Consider the following 15,042-nt stretch of genomic DNA (forward strand, 5'->3'; position numbering starts at 1 on the left):
GCAATTCCCACCTTCAGCAGATTTGTTTGAACTTTGTAGCCTATGTATGGATGTTACATACATGTATATACTCATTAGAAAGAGATCATTCTACACTAATCTAACAGTGGGTATTTTGAAATGTCATGCAGTTTTTGTCATGGGGTACATGTAACTTACTGTAGAGTGTTTGGCTTCTTCATTGACTACTGTACTTAAGGTTGTTTTTTCCCTAAATATGTTATAGTAAGAAATTTTAAATTGTATTTAGGTTTTAACTAATATATTTTAGTATTTATTGTTCTACAAGTGAAATTCACAACACTTTTTCTGCAGATTACATGAGATGGAAGCAAAGGGGTAACAAGAAAATGTTTAGTTTAGTAGTACCATAAGTATAAACAAATAGGCTTAGGTTTCATAAAAGGTCAACAACAACAAAAAAAGAACAAGGTACATACTATATTTTTTATTTTTATGAGCATTCTTTATTTATTATAATAAATGTAGCTAAGTGGTAAAAATTAGAAATTTATTAAATTAGATTAGGTAAAGTAAAGAGAAATAATAATAATATTTCACAAGATTATGTGAGTTACACATTAGCTAAGTGATTTGCAACATGTTTGACAGTATTATTGGTTGGATGTGGTTGAAAGGTCAGTGAAACAATAAAAGTAGAAACAGATGTTTAATGTTATGAACTTTAAGCAGTTTAGGATAAACAACTGTAGTTTACTGTTACAATTTGCATCCATTCTAGAAAGATTAAAAAAGTAATTGGTCAAATTGCCCTAATACTAATAGAGTTAGTGCACACAAAAAACTTGAAATTTTACTGAAAGAAAAAAGTTTAAAATTTAAGCAGGAGATTTTAGAGGTTATTCAAATAGAATTTGACAATTTTTAGACAAAGAAAACTATTAATCTCAATATAAATCTAATCTTTTCACTCGAAGCAATAAATACTTTGGTTCCATATATTCACAGATTTTTTTCAAAAATAAATTCTGGTTAACAGGGTTAGTTGTTCATTTTGATTGAAGACAAGTTAGCACTTCATATTTATTGATGTATATATATTTATTTATTTCAATAGAGAACAAGTTTGCAGTAGGTAGCGGTGCTCGGTTGATATCTGTTTGCTATTTTGAAGAAGAAAATGATTGGTGGGTCAGCAAACACATTAAAAAGCCTATTAGGTCAACAGTTACAAGGTTTGTAATTTTCATACTCAGAATATTACAAGTTCATAAAGATCAGAACTTATGGTGAAAAAGTTCTAAAACAAGTAGAACTAGCCATTTTCTCGTGTGCCATTATTTCTTGTTATCACTTCTTAATGTTACATTAAATCAACAATGAAAATCAATGTAAAATTGTTCATAAGCTTTCTAGTATATTATGATCCAAACCACATATTTAAAAAAAGTTCTTGAAGCGAGAAACTTTGTAGCAGTAATCCAACTGGACATTCAGAGTAATTGTAGTGATTAAAATACAGATATAAAAAAAAGGTACACAATTTTTTAAAAATCTCCATTATGAACATCAAGTAAACCATGAAAATCCTCTGTGACAACTCTGACCTAGGTTATCAGTTGTTTTCAACCTTTAACACATGATGGAATTTAATTATGAGGATTGGTGTTGCTTAAGTTATTATGAAGTACTGTTTCTGAAACAATAGCTTACTTAGGTGATATATCTATTTTAACAACTTCAAAATTAATATTTGTTTTAGTTTGTAATGGCTTCATATTTTACTATTATATCAGAATTATGTATTTTATGTGCATTTTAAAACTTCTTTCTTTGTTGTACAGCATTGATTGGCATCCTAATAATATTCTATTGGCTTGTGGATCAACAGATTTTAAAGCTAGGTAAGATTAGCATCTACTCTTTGTAATGTTTAAAGTAGTTAAAGGTGTCTCAGGTAAGAAATGTTATTTAACAAAAAAGAGATTAGAAAAATCCTCCAATAAATAAATATTAAAGAAACTACTGTTGTATAAGTTGTATTATTCTTTTTATTTGGCTTTGATTAATGTTTCTTGTTATGAAACAGATGTAGTGCAAGCTGGATTATCTATTTTATTTGGATTTGATGAATGTTTATTTTTCTTTGTGAAACAAGCATTGCATAAGCTAAATTACCTGTTTTATTTGGCTTTGAAGAATGTTTTTTATTATGAAACAACTGTTATGTAACATGAGTTACATATTTTGTGAGGTTGTGATTGTATGATTTTAGGAAAAAGTTATAAATGCACTATCATTTTTGTATTCATAATTTTTATTTCCAATGTTTGGAACCTTGTACTACAAGTTTATTGTTTTGTTTTGCAATATTTACTGTTGACTTGTACTAGTTCTTAGAGTTTATATTGTTTCCTGAATGTTTGAAGCATTTCACTATTCTTTTTTAAGTAAATCATGGCTCAATTTCAAGTATTAAACAGCAACTGTGATAATTATTTCATAATACCTCTAAAGCCTAATTTGTATCCACATGACCACTGAATTTGGTTGATTTTTTACCATTTCTAGCATGTGATCTGTTGCACAATTGTTTAAAAAAAAAGGTTAAAGATTAATAACCATAGAAGTTTAGTCAAGTGTTACGTATTGTAATTTATGTCGGACAAGTCTCCAATTTATTATGTTACATATGTTAATGTATTACTATTTCAAATAATCAGAAATTTGAATTTAAAAGTTAATTAAATGTTAAGATGTATCAAATTTATGGCATTTGCCAAGAAGATCGATACAATTTTCTTTTTTAGCACAAATATATTTTAATATACAAACAGTTATTACTAGTAGTTATTACAAGTAATGTTTATGTATCAGATTCTTACATCCAGTCTAGAACTGAATATTTTATTGATGATCCAGGTCCACAATGAGAAAATTATCATACTTCACTGAAGCTAGCCTGTTTGGTTGGCTTCACACCATTTAGAAGTTCACTTCTTACTGAGGACATTAAATTAATGCCTATTAATTACAGTTATAGCTTCCTAGGCTTACAGGACACTGATTGTAGCTGACCAATAATATTCTTCTTCTGACTCTCCTAGCTATTTTTTATATGAATCACACAAGACTGTAGAACTTTGAACTTTAGAGAATTAAAAAATGGCATTAGACAATTTTTAACTAAGATATTACATATGTACACATGTGCGCGTGCACACACACGCATACTGAAAACAATTTATTAAATACAGTAAACTGTCAAAGAATTATCAAAGTGCTTAAACACAAATGTTATCTTTTTGGTTTAACACAATCAGTAATTGCACAACTTAAGACTTTGAAAGTTGGGATGGTGTTTAAAGGACTAAAAGAAATTTTCTGGTTATGTTTCTAGCCAATTTTATAAAATTGAGAAACATCTTGCCTGATTTTTGGCTAAAAGAAATATCTCATAATTCTGTTACAGTTGCGACATAAAGTGTTTGTACCCCTGCGTCGTAAGTAGTTGTTTCCTCATAACTTAAAAAGTATCATGATTAGGATAATGAAAGCATAATATATTATAAATATTATACTAACACACATCTACATAAAGTTTTATGTAAATTAAACGACAAATAAGCTGTTTATAAACAAATAACCAAACATAGGAGGGGCAGAAAGTGGCCATGTGTCTACTTTAATGGTCAATTGTGTAGCCTTTTAGGTGAATTACTTGGCGCAATTTCCCCTCATAGCCCTTCATAATTGTTTGATAGTACTCGACTGGTATTTTCTTCCATTCTTCTTTACAGAAGGCTTCCAACTCTTGCAAGTTTTTTGGATGATGCTGATGAACCCTGGTCTTCAACTCATGCCAAACGTTTTCAATTGGGTTGAGATCAAGTGACTGCGACTGCCACTCCAGAATGCTTATATGGTTTTTCTGCAACCAGAATCGCACATATTTCAATGTGTGCTTAGGGTCATTGTCATGCTGGAAGATTCAACGACGCCCAAGCCACAAGTTCCGAGCATCGTTCTTGATATAAGTGCCTAATATATCAACGTACTCTTCTTTTTTTTTTATCATGATTCCATTGATGCGGTGAAGGCTGCTTACACTAAAAGAGCTGAAGGAATCCCATAGTATGATTGAGCCACCTCCATGTTTAACTGTAGAGATAGGGTTCTTTGGAAGATTTTGTACCCCCTTCTTACGGAAAATATAGCAAACATCATTGTGACCGAAATGCTCAATTTTAGTCTCATCTGACCAAAGAATACTCTTCTAATAGGTAAAGGGTTTATCTACATGCTTTCTTGCATACCTGAATCATGCTTTTAAATGAACAGGCTTTAAACATGGAGTTCTACAAAGATGGCATGCTTTGAACCCAGAAGAGAGTAACATGTTCTTAACTGTAGAGGTGCTCACTTCAACCCCAGTTTCCCTTACCAGTTTCTGTATGTCATTACGTGTTAAATGAGGGTTCCTACTAACTTCTCTGAGAACCTTCCTTTTGGTTCTCTCTGGAATTTTGGTGGGGCGTTCGGAATGAGGGAGGTTAGCAGTTGATCCTGTGAGCTTAAACTTGGCAATTATGCTTTGAACAGTAGATTTCGGCACATTAAGTTGTGTAGCAATACTGGAAAGAGACACACGAGACTTGTATTTTACAATAATTTGGTTTTTTAAATCACTGGACAGTTGTTTCCTGTTCACCATGATAACCAAGTGGATAATGACGAAGATGACGCTAAATTGCCGGAAGTACATTTTTTGCTGGCTAAATTCCAATAATTATGAACCCAGTGTCTAGTTCTGGAATGGTATAATGTAGTTTATTTGCCAAGCTAAACAAAATTTTTACGGGAATATCAGTTTTTTCACACATTCTGAAATGTACAAACACTTTCTGCTCCTCCTATTTTTGGTTATTTATTTATAAACAGTTTATTTGTCATTTAATTTACATAAAAATTTACGTAGATATGTGTTAGTATAATATTTATTATATACTATACATCTATTAGCCTACTCCTGATACATTTTAAGTTATGAGCAAAAAACCACTTGGAATGCAGGGGTTTGAACACTTTCTGTCATAACTGTACATGTCTTGTTAACACTTAAATGACCTCCCATAGGAAGTTCATGGCAACTTTCAATATTTCCAGTTGATGTGCTTTTGGGACTGATAAACTACAACCTCATCCCATGAAGCTGGTACATCTAATGGCCTTCATTTTCTCATGAGCACACCATTTTTGCAAAAGCAACCATTTGGAACTTCTTACAGTTTGTTCGTCACAAATGCATATTTAAATAGTACACAGAATTGTAGATCCTTTTCTTGCTCGTGGATCATTTTGCTTTCAGCAAAGGGAACTTCACCAGGTGAACAAGATCCCTCAAGTACATCATCGCTACTCATCAAAGTCTTGCCAGTAAGATAGTCATTCATAAGATCCATATTGGACCCAAAAATGTGTGTGGTAAATCTGTAATGTCATCCTCTGAATATGTATGTGTCATTTCTTTTTGGTTTAATTTCTCAGTCTGATGTTAATGCATATGGGATTAGCAGTGCCCTCTGTTAAATACTTAGGACCAACAGACATAAAAGTCTAAATTCCTCCCTAACTACACAGTCTTTTTGTCAGTAGCCAAATTAACAACATTGGGTAATCTGGTGAAACTATGTCCACATGTAGTCACAAATGCACTGGGTGTTGCCACCTATTTTTTTCTTTCTCAAACTCCAACAATTGGACATAACGTGGCCACATTTTTTACATATATCATACACGCCTTGATGATTTTGATGACGTTTTATCCTGTCTGTCAGAAGATTTTGAACTAGAGGAACTGGATTTTTTATAAGAATTCTTAACTGGTTTTTGCTGAAATGGCAGGAATTTTTTTTCATAAAACCTCTTTTCATGAAGAGTCAATTTTGAAGTCATCACTTGTCCAGCATTTTGATTCCTCAATTAGACATAACTGTCTTAGTTTGTAGAAACTGTTGCCAATATACATAGAATTACACCATCGATCAAAATATACCTCTTTTTCATGGGTGAATTCCATATAAATATGGCTATTTTGCTTTCGATAATCACAAAATGTTTGGTGATAAGCCTTCAGTACTAGTTTGTTTTGAGGATAGCTGCTTTAACCTTATCATAATATTTACAGTCTTCTAGAGGAAGAGTGGTATAAGCTTCTTGTGCTTTACCAGTCAGAACACACTGTAATGATATTGACCATTTTTTGATGGACCATTGTATGGTTTGGTCAACCTTCTCAAAATGTTGGTTGGAAGTATTTATCAACTATATTTTCATTACATGGTTGACTTTAATATATCAATTGATTTCAAAGTTATCATTTTTCCTTCATTGATTGAAGTTGAGTGTAATTTTCATTTCATTCAGCCTAATTTCCTTTCTGGATTCAACACAGGCTTGTTTGGCCTTTAGACATTTACTCTCTCTTTCAGCTTCAGTACAGGCTTGTTTGAGCTCAATTTGTCTGAGTTTTAACTGAATTTCTTACTTATCTTTATCACTTAACTCTAGCAGGCTGGTGGAGACACTAATGCTTCTTTGAACAACAAACTAACATTGACTAGTATTCCAGTAACACACTTTTTAATTCATTTTTTCTCATTGATCTTTTTTAACTTTTAATTCTAAAATTGTAGCAGTTTCAAGCAATTCACTTTTTATATTTTCTAGTTGTTCAAGGAAAGATAATTCAAGAAAATCTTGATAATCAGACATGTTTAAATCTTGTTGGCACCCATAAATATAAGTCATATTACGATTTGAATTTATTTTGAATTTTGTATCTGATTCAGATCTTGAACCACAAGCCCTCAGTTATATATTATGTTATATATTATAATTTATCTTGGATAATTCTCTGATTTATTATGCTACATATGTTAACGTGTATTACCATTTCAAATAACTGGAAATTTTAATTTTAATTTAGAAGTTTATTAAATGTTAATATGTATCAAATTTATGATATTTGCCAACAAGATTAATATTCACAATCTTTTTTTTTTAACACACATATATATTAATGTACAAATGATTGTTTATATAGAAGACGTTTTACAAGCTTACATACAATACTGATTCTTTTATTGAGTCATGAACTGAATATTTTATCAATAATCCAGGTCCATGATGAGCAAATTAATTCTGAGTTGATATTGGCACACCTCATTTAAGCTAGCCAGTTCAGTTGGCTTCACACCAGTTACAAGTTCACTTCTTGCCAAGGAAGATATTTAAAGTCCTCATAGAATTAATGACATCTGAAGTTAATTCACTGAATTTAAATGGATTGAAATGTTTGAAATCTATAAGCATTTATGGTCAAATTTTGTAGTTTTCTAATTAATAGGCATTAATCATAATTAGATTCCTAGGCCTATAGCACACAGACTGCAATTAACCAATGATACTCTTCTTATGTCTCTCCTAGCTTCTTTTTATACGAATCATGCAAGGCTCTCAAATTTTCAACAAAGTTATAGTGTGTTTTCATAAACAAATATTGTTGATTCTCACATTAAAGAATCTTCTACAAAGTTCAAGAACAGATGGGACTTGCACAATACATAGCTAACAATATATTTTATTGGCAAAAAAAAAAAAGAATATACAGAAACAAGCGTAGACACTAAAATAAATGAATAACATTAAATCTGTTACACAAGGAATTGAACAATCAGCTATCTGGAGTACAATTGTTGAACCACGTGTAATATGCAAATATCACATATATTAATCTTTTGTAGTATATATTTATTAATGAGAAAGTACAGTACATGAAACAGACTGTCAGAAGTCACGATATCAGAGAAATTTTTCAGTCTCAATTAGTCTTCTGGCTGGAAAGTGTTTGATAGAAAAAATAAAAAGGAATGTTTAAAACCAAAATCTGTAGTTTAGTATTCTTTCTGAAATTTAAGTTTTTTGATTTCAAATGTTTCTGGATTGTCATTGTTTTGGTCTTGACAAGTATAGTGGTGCATGTAGTCATGAAGAGCCCTTGATTTTACTCATTTGGTGTCTAGAAAAAAACGGTAACTGTAGAAAATGTCCTGCATTTGAACACTATAATAAGTAGAGCTGGGTGAGCAGTTAGTGGTATTTGCTTATTAATTAATCAAATTGATTAGTTGCTTAATCCAATGTTCCTCAGATCATGGTATCTACAATTGAAGGAAGAAAAAGCTAGTGGTAGATGCTACCAGCTAGTTGTCTTCCTCCTAATATGCAGTTTGAAGTTAATAACAGTGACAGCTAGATAAGGAGAAAAGGTTTTGTGTCAATGTTTGAGTTGCTTGGATAGTTGGAATAATCAAAAATAGTAATAACTGGAAGCCAAGAGCCCTAATTTTGATTAATTGATTATTTTCATGATTATTTTGAATAATTGGTTATTGGAATACTCAATTATTGGAAACATCAATATCTCATTATTTTAATTTCAGTGATTAATTAAAATATCATTAACTGATTAATTAATATAACTGACTACTGTAATGACTGCTCATGGGTTGTCAGTTATATTGATTAATCAGTTAAATTGTCCAACCCAAGTACAGAATTTGCTAAAACTTACCACAAACAAACATTTTTGCAAATGGTGCTAGGAATTAATGAACAGGAAATATTTATATACTAATAAATTACTGGACCTCTGTGACTCATTTATTCATCACTTGAAGGTGTAAAAATGTGAAAAATAAAAGTAACATTTTTTTAATTAATTAAAAGTAGAACTTTGTTTAGAAATTCAAGTCTATAAAATTTTAGTACTATACTGAGAAATGCACTGTTTTTCTTTTAAACTTGGTTGAATCTCACATTTACATCATTTGTATCATATACTTTCATACCACAAAATACGTAACATAGGTCAAATTGTTCAGTTCCAAACAAGTGTATGTTTAAAAATGGCTGGTATGGGTAGAGAAAGCCTTTAGTAGAGGAGCAAACAATGTTTAGACCTTCTTCGGTCATCGACAAGCTCACAAAGAAAGGGTTACTGACCGGTAGCTGACCACATGCTTCAAGACAGTTCTGTAATTGAGTGTAGGAATGTAGAGGGTGTGCTTATATGTTGATTATATTTATTAATGTAGGTATAAAGGTGTTCCTTTGTATTGATTTATTTTGGACTTGTTGTTGTATAAGTAAGGCTTCTTTAATTTGCGTATGTTTATCTTTGTATGTTTATAGTATTTTGTTTCTTCATGTTGTATTATTTGGCAGTGTTCAAAACGTGTGAAGGTTTTGTGTCCTTTGAATCTGGTTTCCATTTTTCTACTTGTTTCTCCAATATAGAAATCGTGACAGTTATCACATTATATTTTGTAAATAATGCTGATGTTGTGTTTTTACACAGTATGGACCTCAGTTTTGTGCCTGGTTTTTGAATAAATTTGGTATTAACTGGAATGTCATATTTTGTTACTAGTTTTTGCCAAATGTTGGTTATTTTTCTGCTGATGTCAGGAATATATGGTATGCAGCAGTATATGGTTTCGTGATTTTTTGATTCATGAGATATATTTACATTTGTTGGTTGATTTTGCTTTCTGTCTAGGAGTGTGCATATAATGTTTTCTACTGTTTGTGAAGGAAACTTATCGATGTTGATGAAGTATTGTTTTATTTTCTCTAATTCATCGTTAATTTTATTTGGTGAGCATAGTTTTATGGCTGTGTTTATTTGGTTTCGTAGTATGTTGAGTTTTTGTTTTGTTTTATGTGCTGAGTCCCAAGGAATGTATAGTCCAGTATGGGTGATTTTTTGTTGGATTTCTGTTTTGAATTGTGTGTCGGTTCTTGTCATTTTGAGGTTAAGAAATGATATTTGATTGCTTTCTTCCTGTTGACATGTGAAGTTAATGTTGGGATGTATTGAGTTAATGTGATTGAAAAAATTAAGTTTGTGTTCTGTAGATGTGAATCCCGCAACTGTGTCGTCTACATATCTGTACCAATATAGTGGTAGATGTACTGCTGTGTTAATTGCTTGCGTTTCAACTTCTGTCATAAAAATATTGGCTAGAACTGGTGATACTGGATTTCCCATGCTTAGGCCATTTGTTTGTATAAAATTATGGTTGTTGAACATGAAGTTTGTCTTCATTGTGATGAATTCTATGAGGGTTGCTAATTGGTTGCTGGGAATGTCTATTGGTGGGTTAGGGTCTCAGATATAGAGTTCTAAGGCTATCTTGCAGGCTTCGGTGGTTGGAACTTTTGAAAATAGGGATATAACATCGAAACTGGCCATTAAGGCTTTATGATTAAGTTGATTTAGATTAGACTTGAAATTAAAAGTCTTTGATGAATGAGCTGGCTGATGTTACATATTTGGAGAATGTCCATGCTATGTATTTAAATACCCAGATTGTAATTAAACGATTCATATGCTGATTTTTAATGTGGACATTATTGGTCGTAATGGACAATCTGGTTTATGAGGTTTGGGGATGCAGTATATATGTGGTGTGCGTGAGTAAGGTCTTGCATAGGTAGGAATAAAGTGTTTGTGAGATTGTGTTGGCTTTTTTTATTTTTAGTAGCATTTTGTTTTGTTGTGTTTCGTGTGTCTGTTGGATTTGTGTGTATTGGTTTAAATTTGTTTGGGTCTGATAGGATGTTTTTCATTTTTTGAATGTATTCATTCATGTTCATTACAACTATAGCATTTCCTTTATCTGCTTTTAGAATTTTTATGTTTTTGTCTTTTTTTAGGTTTTTAATGGAATTAATGTCTCTTTTTGTAAGATTAATTTTTTAGTTTTCTATTTTGTGAAATTATGTTGATGGTTTTGTGAGAAAATTCTTTGAAAAAATCGTTCAAGATGTTAATTTTAGGTGTTTCTGGAAAATATAAATATTTAATTTTCCTGGGAAGTTTGACTGTTGGATGTCAATACAATTGTCAAAGTTGTCTTCTTTTTGTTAGTTGTTTTTTTCTGTGGAAAGTATCACAAGTCTCCTGGCTATGTCTTCTAAACATGTTTTAATTTCTAAGGTTGAGATGTACCTGGGTGCTACTGCGAAGTCCTTTGTTAAGTAGATGTATCTCGTCTGTGTTTAGTTGTCGGTTGGGCCTGTTAATTATGAAGTTAGTCAACAGTTTGTTGTTTGTCTTTTCTGTTGTTAGCATCTTAGTTTCTCTAGATTTTTGTTGTGGCAGATCCTTTTTGTCTCTCATTCTTAGTATTGATTTGGTTTATGTTTTGTTGTATAAGTCCATAAATCTCTGGTTTAATGCAGCATGCTAGTTAATGGTCTAGGTTCATTTTTTGTTTCTGTAAGTCACGTAGTTCTTGGTATTTCATGTTTAACATGGCTTTAAGTAGTTTTTTCTGTAAATTTTGGATAATGTTTGTGCATTGATTCAAATTTTTTGATAGTTTTACCTTTACAAAGTTAGGGGCTAGTTGTTCCTTTCTACATTGTTGAATGAAATAGATGTTATTTCTTCTGTTGATAATTTTTTGGTTTACATAACATAACCATAGAAAACACTCAAATCCTAAATAAAGAAACAAACACAAAGTTAAAGAAGCCTTACTTATACAACAACTTAAACCCAAAATAAACCAGTACAAAGGAACACCTTTATACCTATATTAATAAGTATATCCAATGTCTAAGCACGCCCTCTATATTCCTACACTCAATTACACAAGCACCTTCAAGCATGTGGTCAGCTACTGGTCAGTAACCCTTTCAGTCTTTGTGAATCTGATGATGACTGAAGAAGGTCAAAACATTGTTTGCTCCCCTTACTAGTGCTTTTTCTACTTATACCAGCTGTTTTTAAATATATAATTTTTGCTGCAAGTGGGTTTTCTTGTCATCATGGATTATCAGTTCCAACCAGTTTTGCTAACACTGATCTGTTGGCATAGATATTTGGTGTTGAAAACTTATTCAAAAAAACTGCTGCTATTAGCTGTCATGAAAGTGGGGATTTGAATTAGAGAATGTGAAAAGCTATATAATATTGGAAACATTAACAAAATAGATGAGTGACAGCAGCTCTGCACTGTTCATTAAACTCTATACTGTGTATAAAGACTTGGTTATAAACTTTTACTAATTCGCTCATATACTAACTTTATTTACTTCAGATTGGTTCAGCCAGTAAATGATTAATGAAGAAATATTTATCAAAGTTAGTATTTGTGTACTAAATGTCATTATTTTTTATCTGTAGAATTTTTTCTGCCTATATCAAAGATGTAGAAAAGAAACCAGAACCAACACCTTGGGGTGTTAAGATGCCACTTGGAAATATGATGGGAGAATTTTCAAGTGGAACAAGTAAGTATAAAAAACAACAACTAACTTTCTCCACTTGGGCTCAATTTGACCAACCACATGACCTTTTTGTACTAGTATAGAGTATTCACAGATTTGATACTATTAACTTTTGCTGTAATGTGTATATCTTTACAGAACATGGCAGTCTTTCAGTAATCATTATAAACCTTTCACATACAAAAAATCATATTTTTAGTGAAGTATTTTTAATAAAAAAAATGATCTATACTTGAGTGTATGAAGTATTTGTTTTGAATAGTCCATGTGCAGAATAATTTTCATTTTCATCTCAAAAATCTCAGATTTCATTTGTGTAATCCATAAAGCTTCCTAATACATTTTGAATGTGTGTTTTCAGTAAAACTTTATATTTTATTGTTATTTTCTCTAACCTAACTCTATACGAGATAGGTTATCTTGGCTGACTTTGTAGCCACCAAAAAAATAAATAAATAAATAAATCTAAATTACCCTCCTTTTCTTTCCAAAATTGCTTCAAACGTAGCATGAAACTGCATTTGTTTATCCTAAATAGATTTAAGCTTGTAACAGTATACATTTATTTATAATTAAATTTTATTGTTTTATTGCATTTGGAACCATATCTGAATACTGTAATGCCATCATAAGTTGTAAATCAGTTTGGTAATGTGCAGCTCACATAACACTATCAAGTTACATTATTCACTTGTGTGCCTCATGAAATATTATTATTATTAGTGTTTATTTTACTTAGTCTAACCTTAACTAATCTATAATAATAACAAAATAATAAACATGAAAAACATGGTTGGGTGTGTTAGGATGGGGCCCGATTTTCTATTTGATAGCTGTCTAACCACTGTGGGGGGGATAAAATATAGTTGAAATGATACCTATAGAAAATGTGATATGTGAGTCACATTAGGGGAAGTTCAAAATTTTTAAAGTGTAGCCTTATTGTTATAGATAATTTTAAATTAAGAACTTAAAATTTATATAGTATTAAAACATGCATGAGTTATTAGCTAAACCTTTACACTATATTAATTGGTAATGAAATTTTCAATTTAAGACACTAAAATATTGTTCTCTGCTTTATTAGTGTTAATATCCATACCAGCCATTTTGAGTTACATTTTTTGGGGAATATTAATCCTTCAACCCTAGAAGGACTTTACTAAGGTTAGCCTGAATATAACCTAGTAAGGTCAAAATGTTCTTCTCTGCTTTATTAGTGAAAGTGTTAATGCCCATACAAGCCGTTCTGAGATACATTTTTATTTGAAGTGGGTTTCTCATCATCAAGAATATTCCAAAAAAAACAGCTTGGTGTATATTCTTAATGCTTTTTGAAAACATAAAGCATAATAAGACATATCTGGAGCAGCAAAGCAAAATTAATATATAGCATTGGGATTTTAAGTCCTTTTAAATCACAATAGACAAATTAAATTAATTTAGATGGGTAAATGTTTAGAATACTGTACCTTATCACTATTTGATATTATGTAGTGGACCAACTGTTTAATGAAGGAATGGCCAATCTGTGAAAAAGAAAAGAATGCTGTAACAAATATATGCAGACACATGCACATTTATTTTTATTTTATTTTTTTATGAAAAAGTTTATATTGATGGTGGCTCAAGTTTCTTGTATTTTTGAGTATTTAAAACATCCTGAGAAAAGCTATACACATATAGATTTGATAAATATGTTTATGTAGACACCTTATTTATTTCCTTACCTTTTCTATAATTAGGTGGCTGGGTTCATAGTGTCAGTTTTTCAGCAGATGGAAACAGACTTACTTGGGTAGGCCACGACAGCAGTATCTCCGTGATTGATGCTACGAGAGCAATGGCGTAAGTATTGAAATGGGCATTATATGAGAAATGTTAGGATATCCTGCAGCCTTTTTACAAGTTTAATACTTTCAGACAAACTGGTATTTCAGTTCCAATACTTTTTCTTTAGTATTAAAAAAATGCTAAAAACATGAAATACACTGGATATGTGAGCCATTTACTATTTTTTGTCAATTCTTGGATAATGGGCAGGTATCAGATGATTCGAAGTTAGCTAATGTAACTCCTGTTTTCAAGGGAGGTGATAAAAAGTGCCCCAGTAATCATAGACCCATCAATCTTGCATCAGTTATAAGAAAGAGAGTGAAAATTATATTAAAAGATGCTTTGCAAAGTCATTTAAAAAAGTTTAGAATTTTACTAGACAGGCAAAATGGTTCATAAAAAGAATATCTTTTGACATTATTTGAAATGTTTACTACTCATGTAGATGAGGGTAAGGGTGTAGATTTGATGTATCTGGATTTTCAGAAATCATTTGTCAAGGTGCCACATAAAAGGCTTTTAAAAAAAAATTGTCTTTGTTGGTATAGGTAATATGTTAGTAAATTGGACAGAAGAGTGAGTTGATGGAAGAAAACAGAAGGTTATTATAAATGGAATTCAGTGAAACTGGATTAATGCCACAAGTGGTGTATCTCAGGGCTCAATTTTAGGACCATTGCTCTTTTTTATTTACACCAATGATATGGATGAAAATATAAAGTTTGGCTTTAGCTAAATCTTCAGCTAAGACAGTTATTTTTGTAACAGGGTGTTTGGCTTTTGGAATGGGTAGCTTTAAGATGTTGTAGAGGCAGTAAGTTTAAATGCATTTTAGGAAAAGCTTGATAATTATATAAATTATAAGGGCTGGCTTTAAGTTTT

At 31.2% G+C, this 15,042-nt stretch overlaps 1 protein-coding gene across 2 annotated transcripts in view; it reads left to right on the plus strand.

Moving 5' to 3' along the window:
• The window catches only part of LOC143222644 (actin-related protein 2/3 complex subunit 1A-like), a 67,618-nt gene that overhangs the window by 41,852 nt on the left and 10,724 nt on the right, over positions 1 to 15,042 (plus strand). For both annotated transcript variants that reach the window (XM_076449403.1, XM_076449404.1), the window contains exons 5-8: positions 1,079 to 1,196; positions 1,806 to 1,865; positions 12,221 to 12,327; positions 14,070 to 14,172. In XM_076449403.1, the coding sequence (XP_076305518.1) occupies positions 1,079 to 1,196; positions 1,806 to 1,865; positions 12,221 to 12,327; positions 14,070 to 14,172 (388 nt within the window). The remainder of the gene's footprint in view (positions 1 to 1,078; positions 1,197 to 1,805; positions 1,866 to 12,220; positions 12,328 to 14,069; positions 14,173 to 15,042) is intronic.

Source organism: Tachypleus tridentatus, chromosome 8 (genome assembly GCF_004210375.1).
Source record: "Tachypleus tridentatus isolate NWPU-2018 chromosome 8, ASM421037v1, whole genome shotgun sequence".
In the NCBI taxonomy this organism is placed as follows: Eukaryota; Metazoa; Arthropoda; class Merostomata; order Xiphosura; family Limulidae; genus Tachypleus; species Tachypleus tridentatus.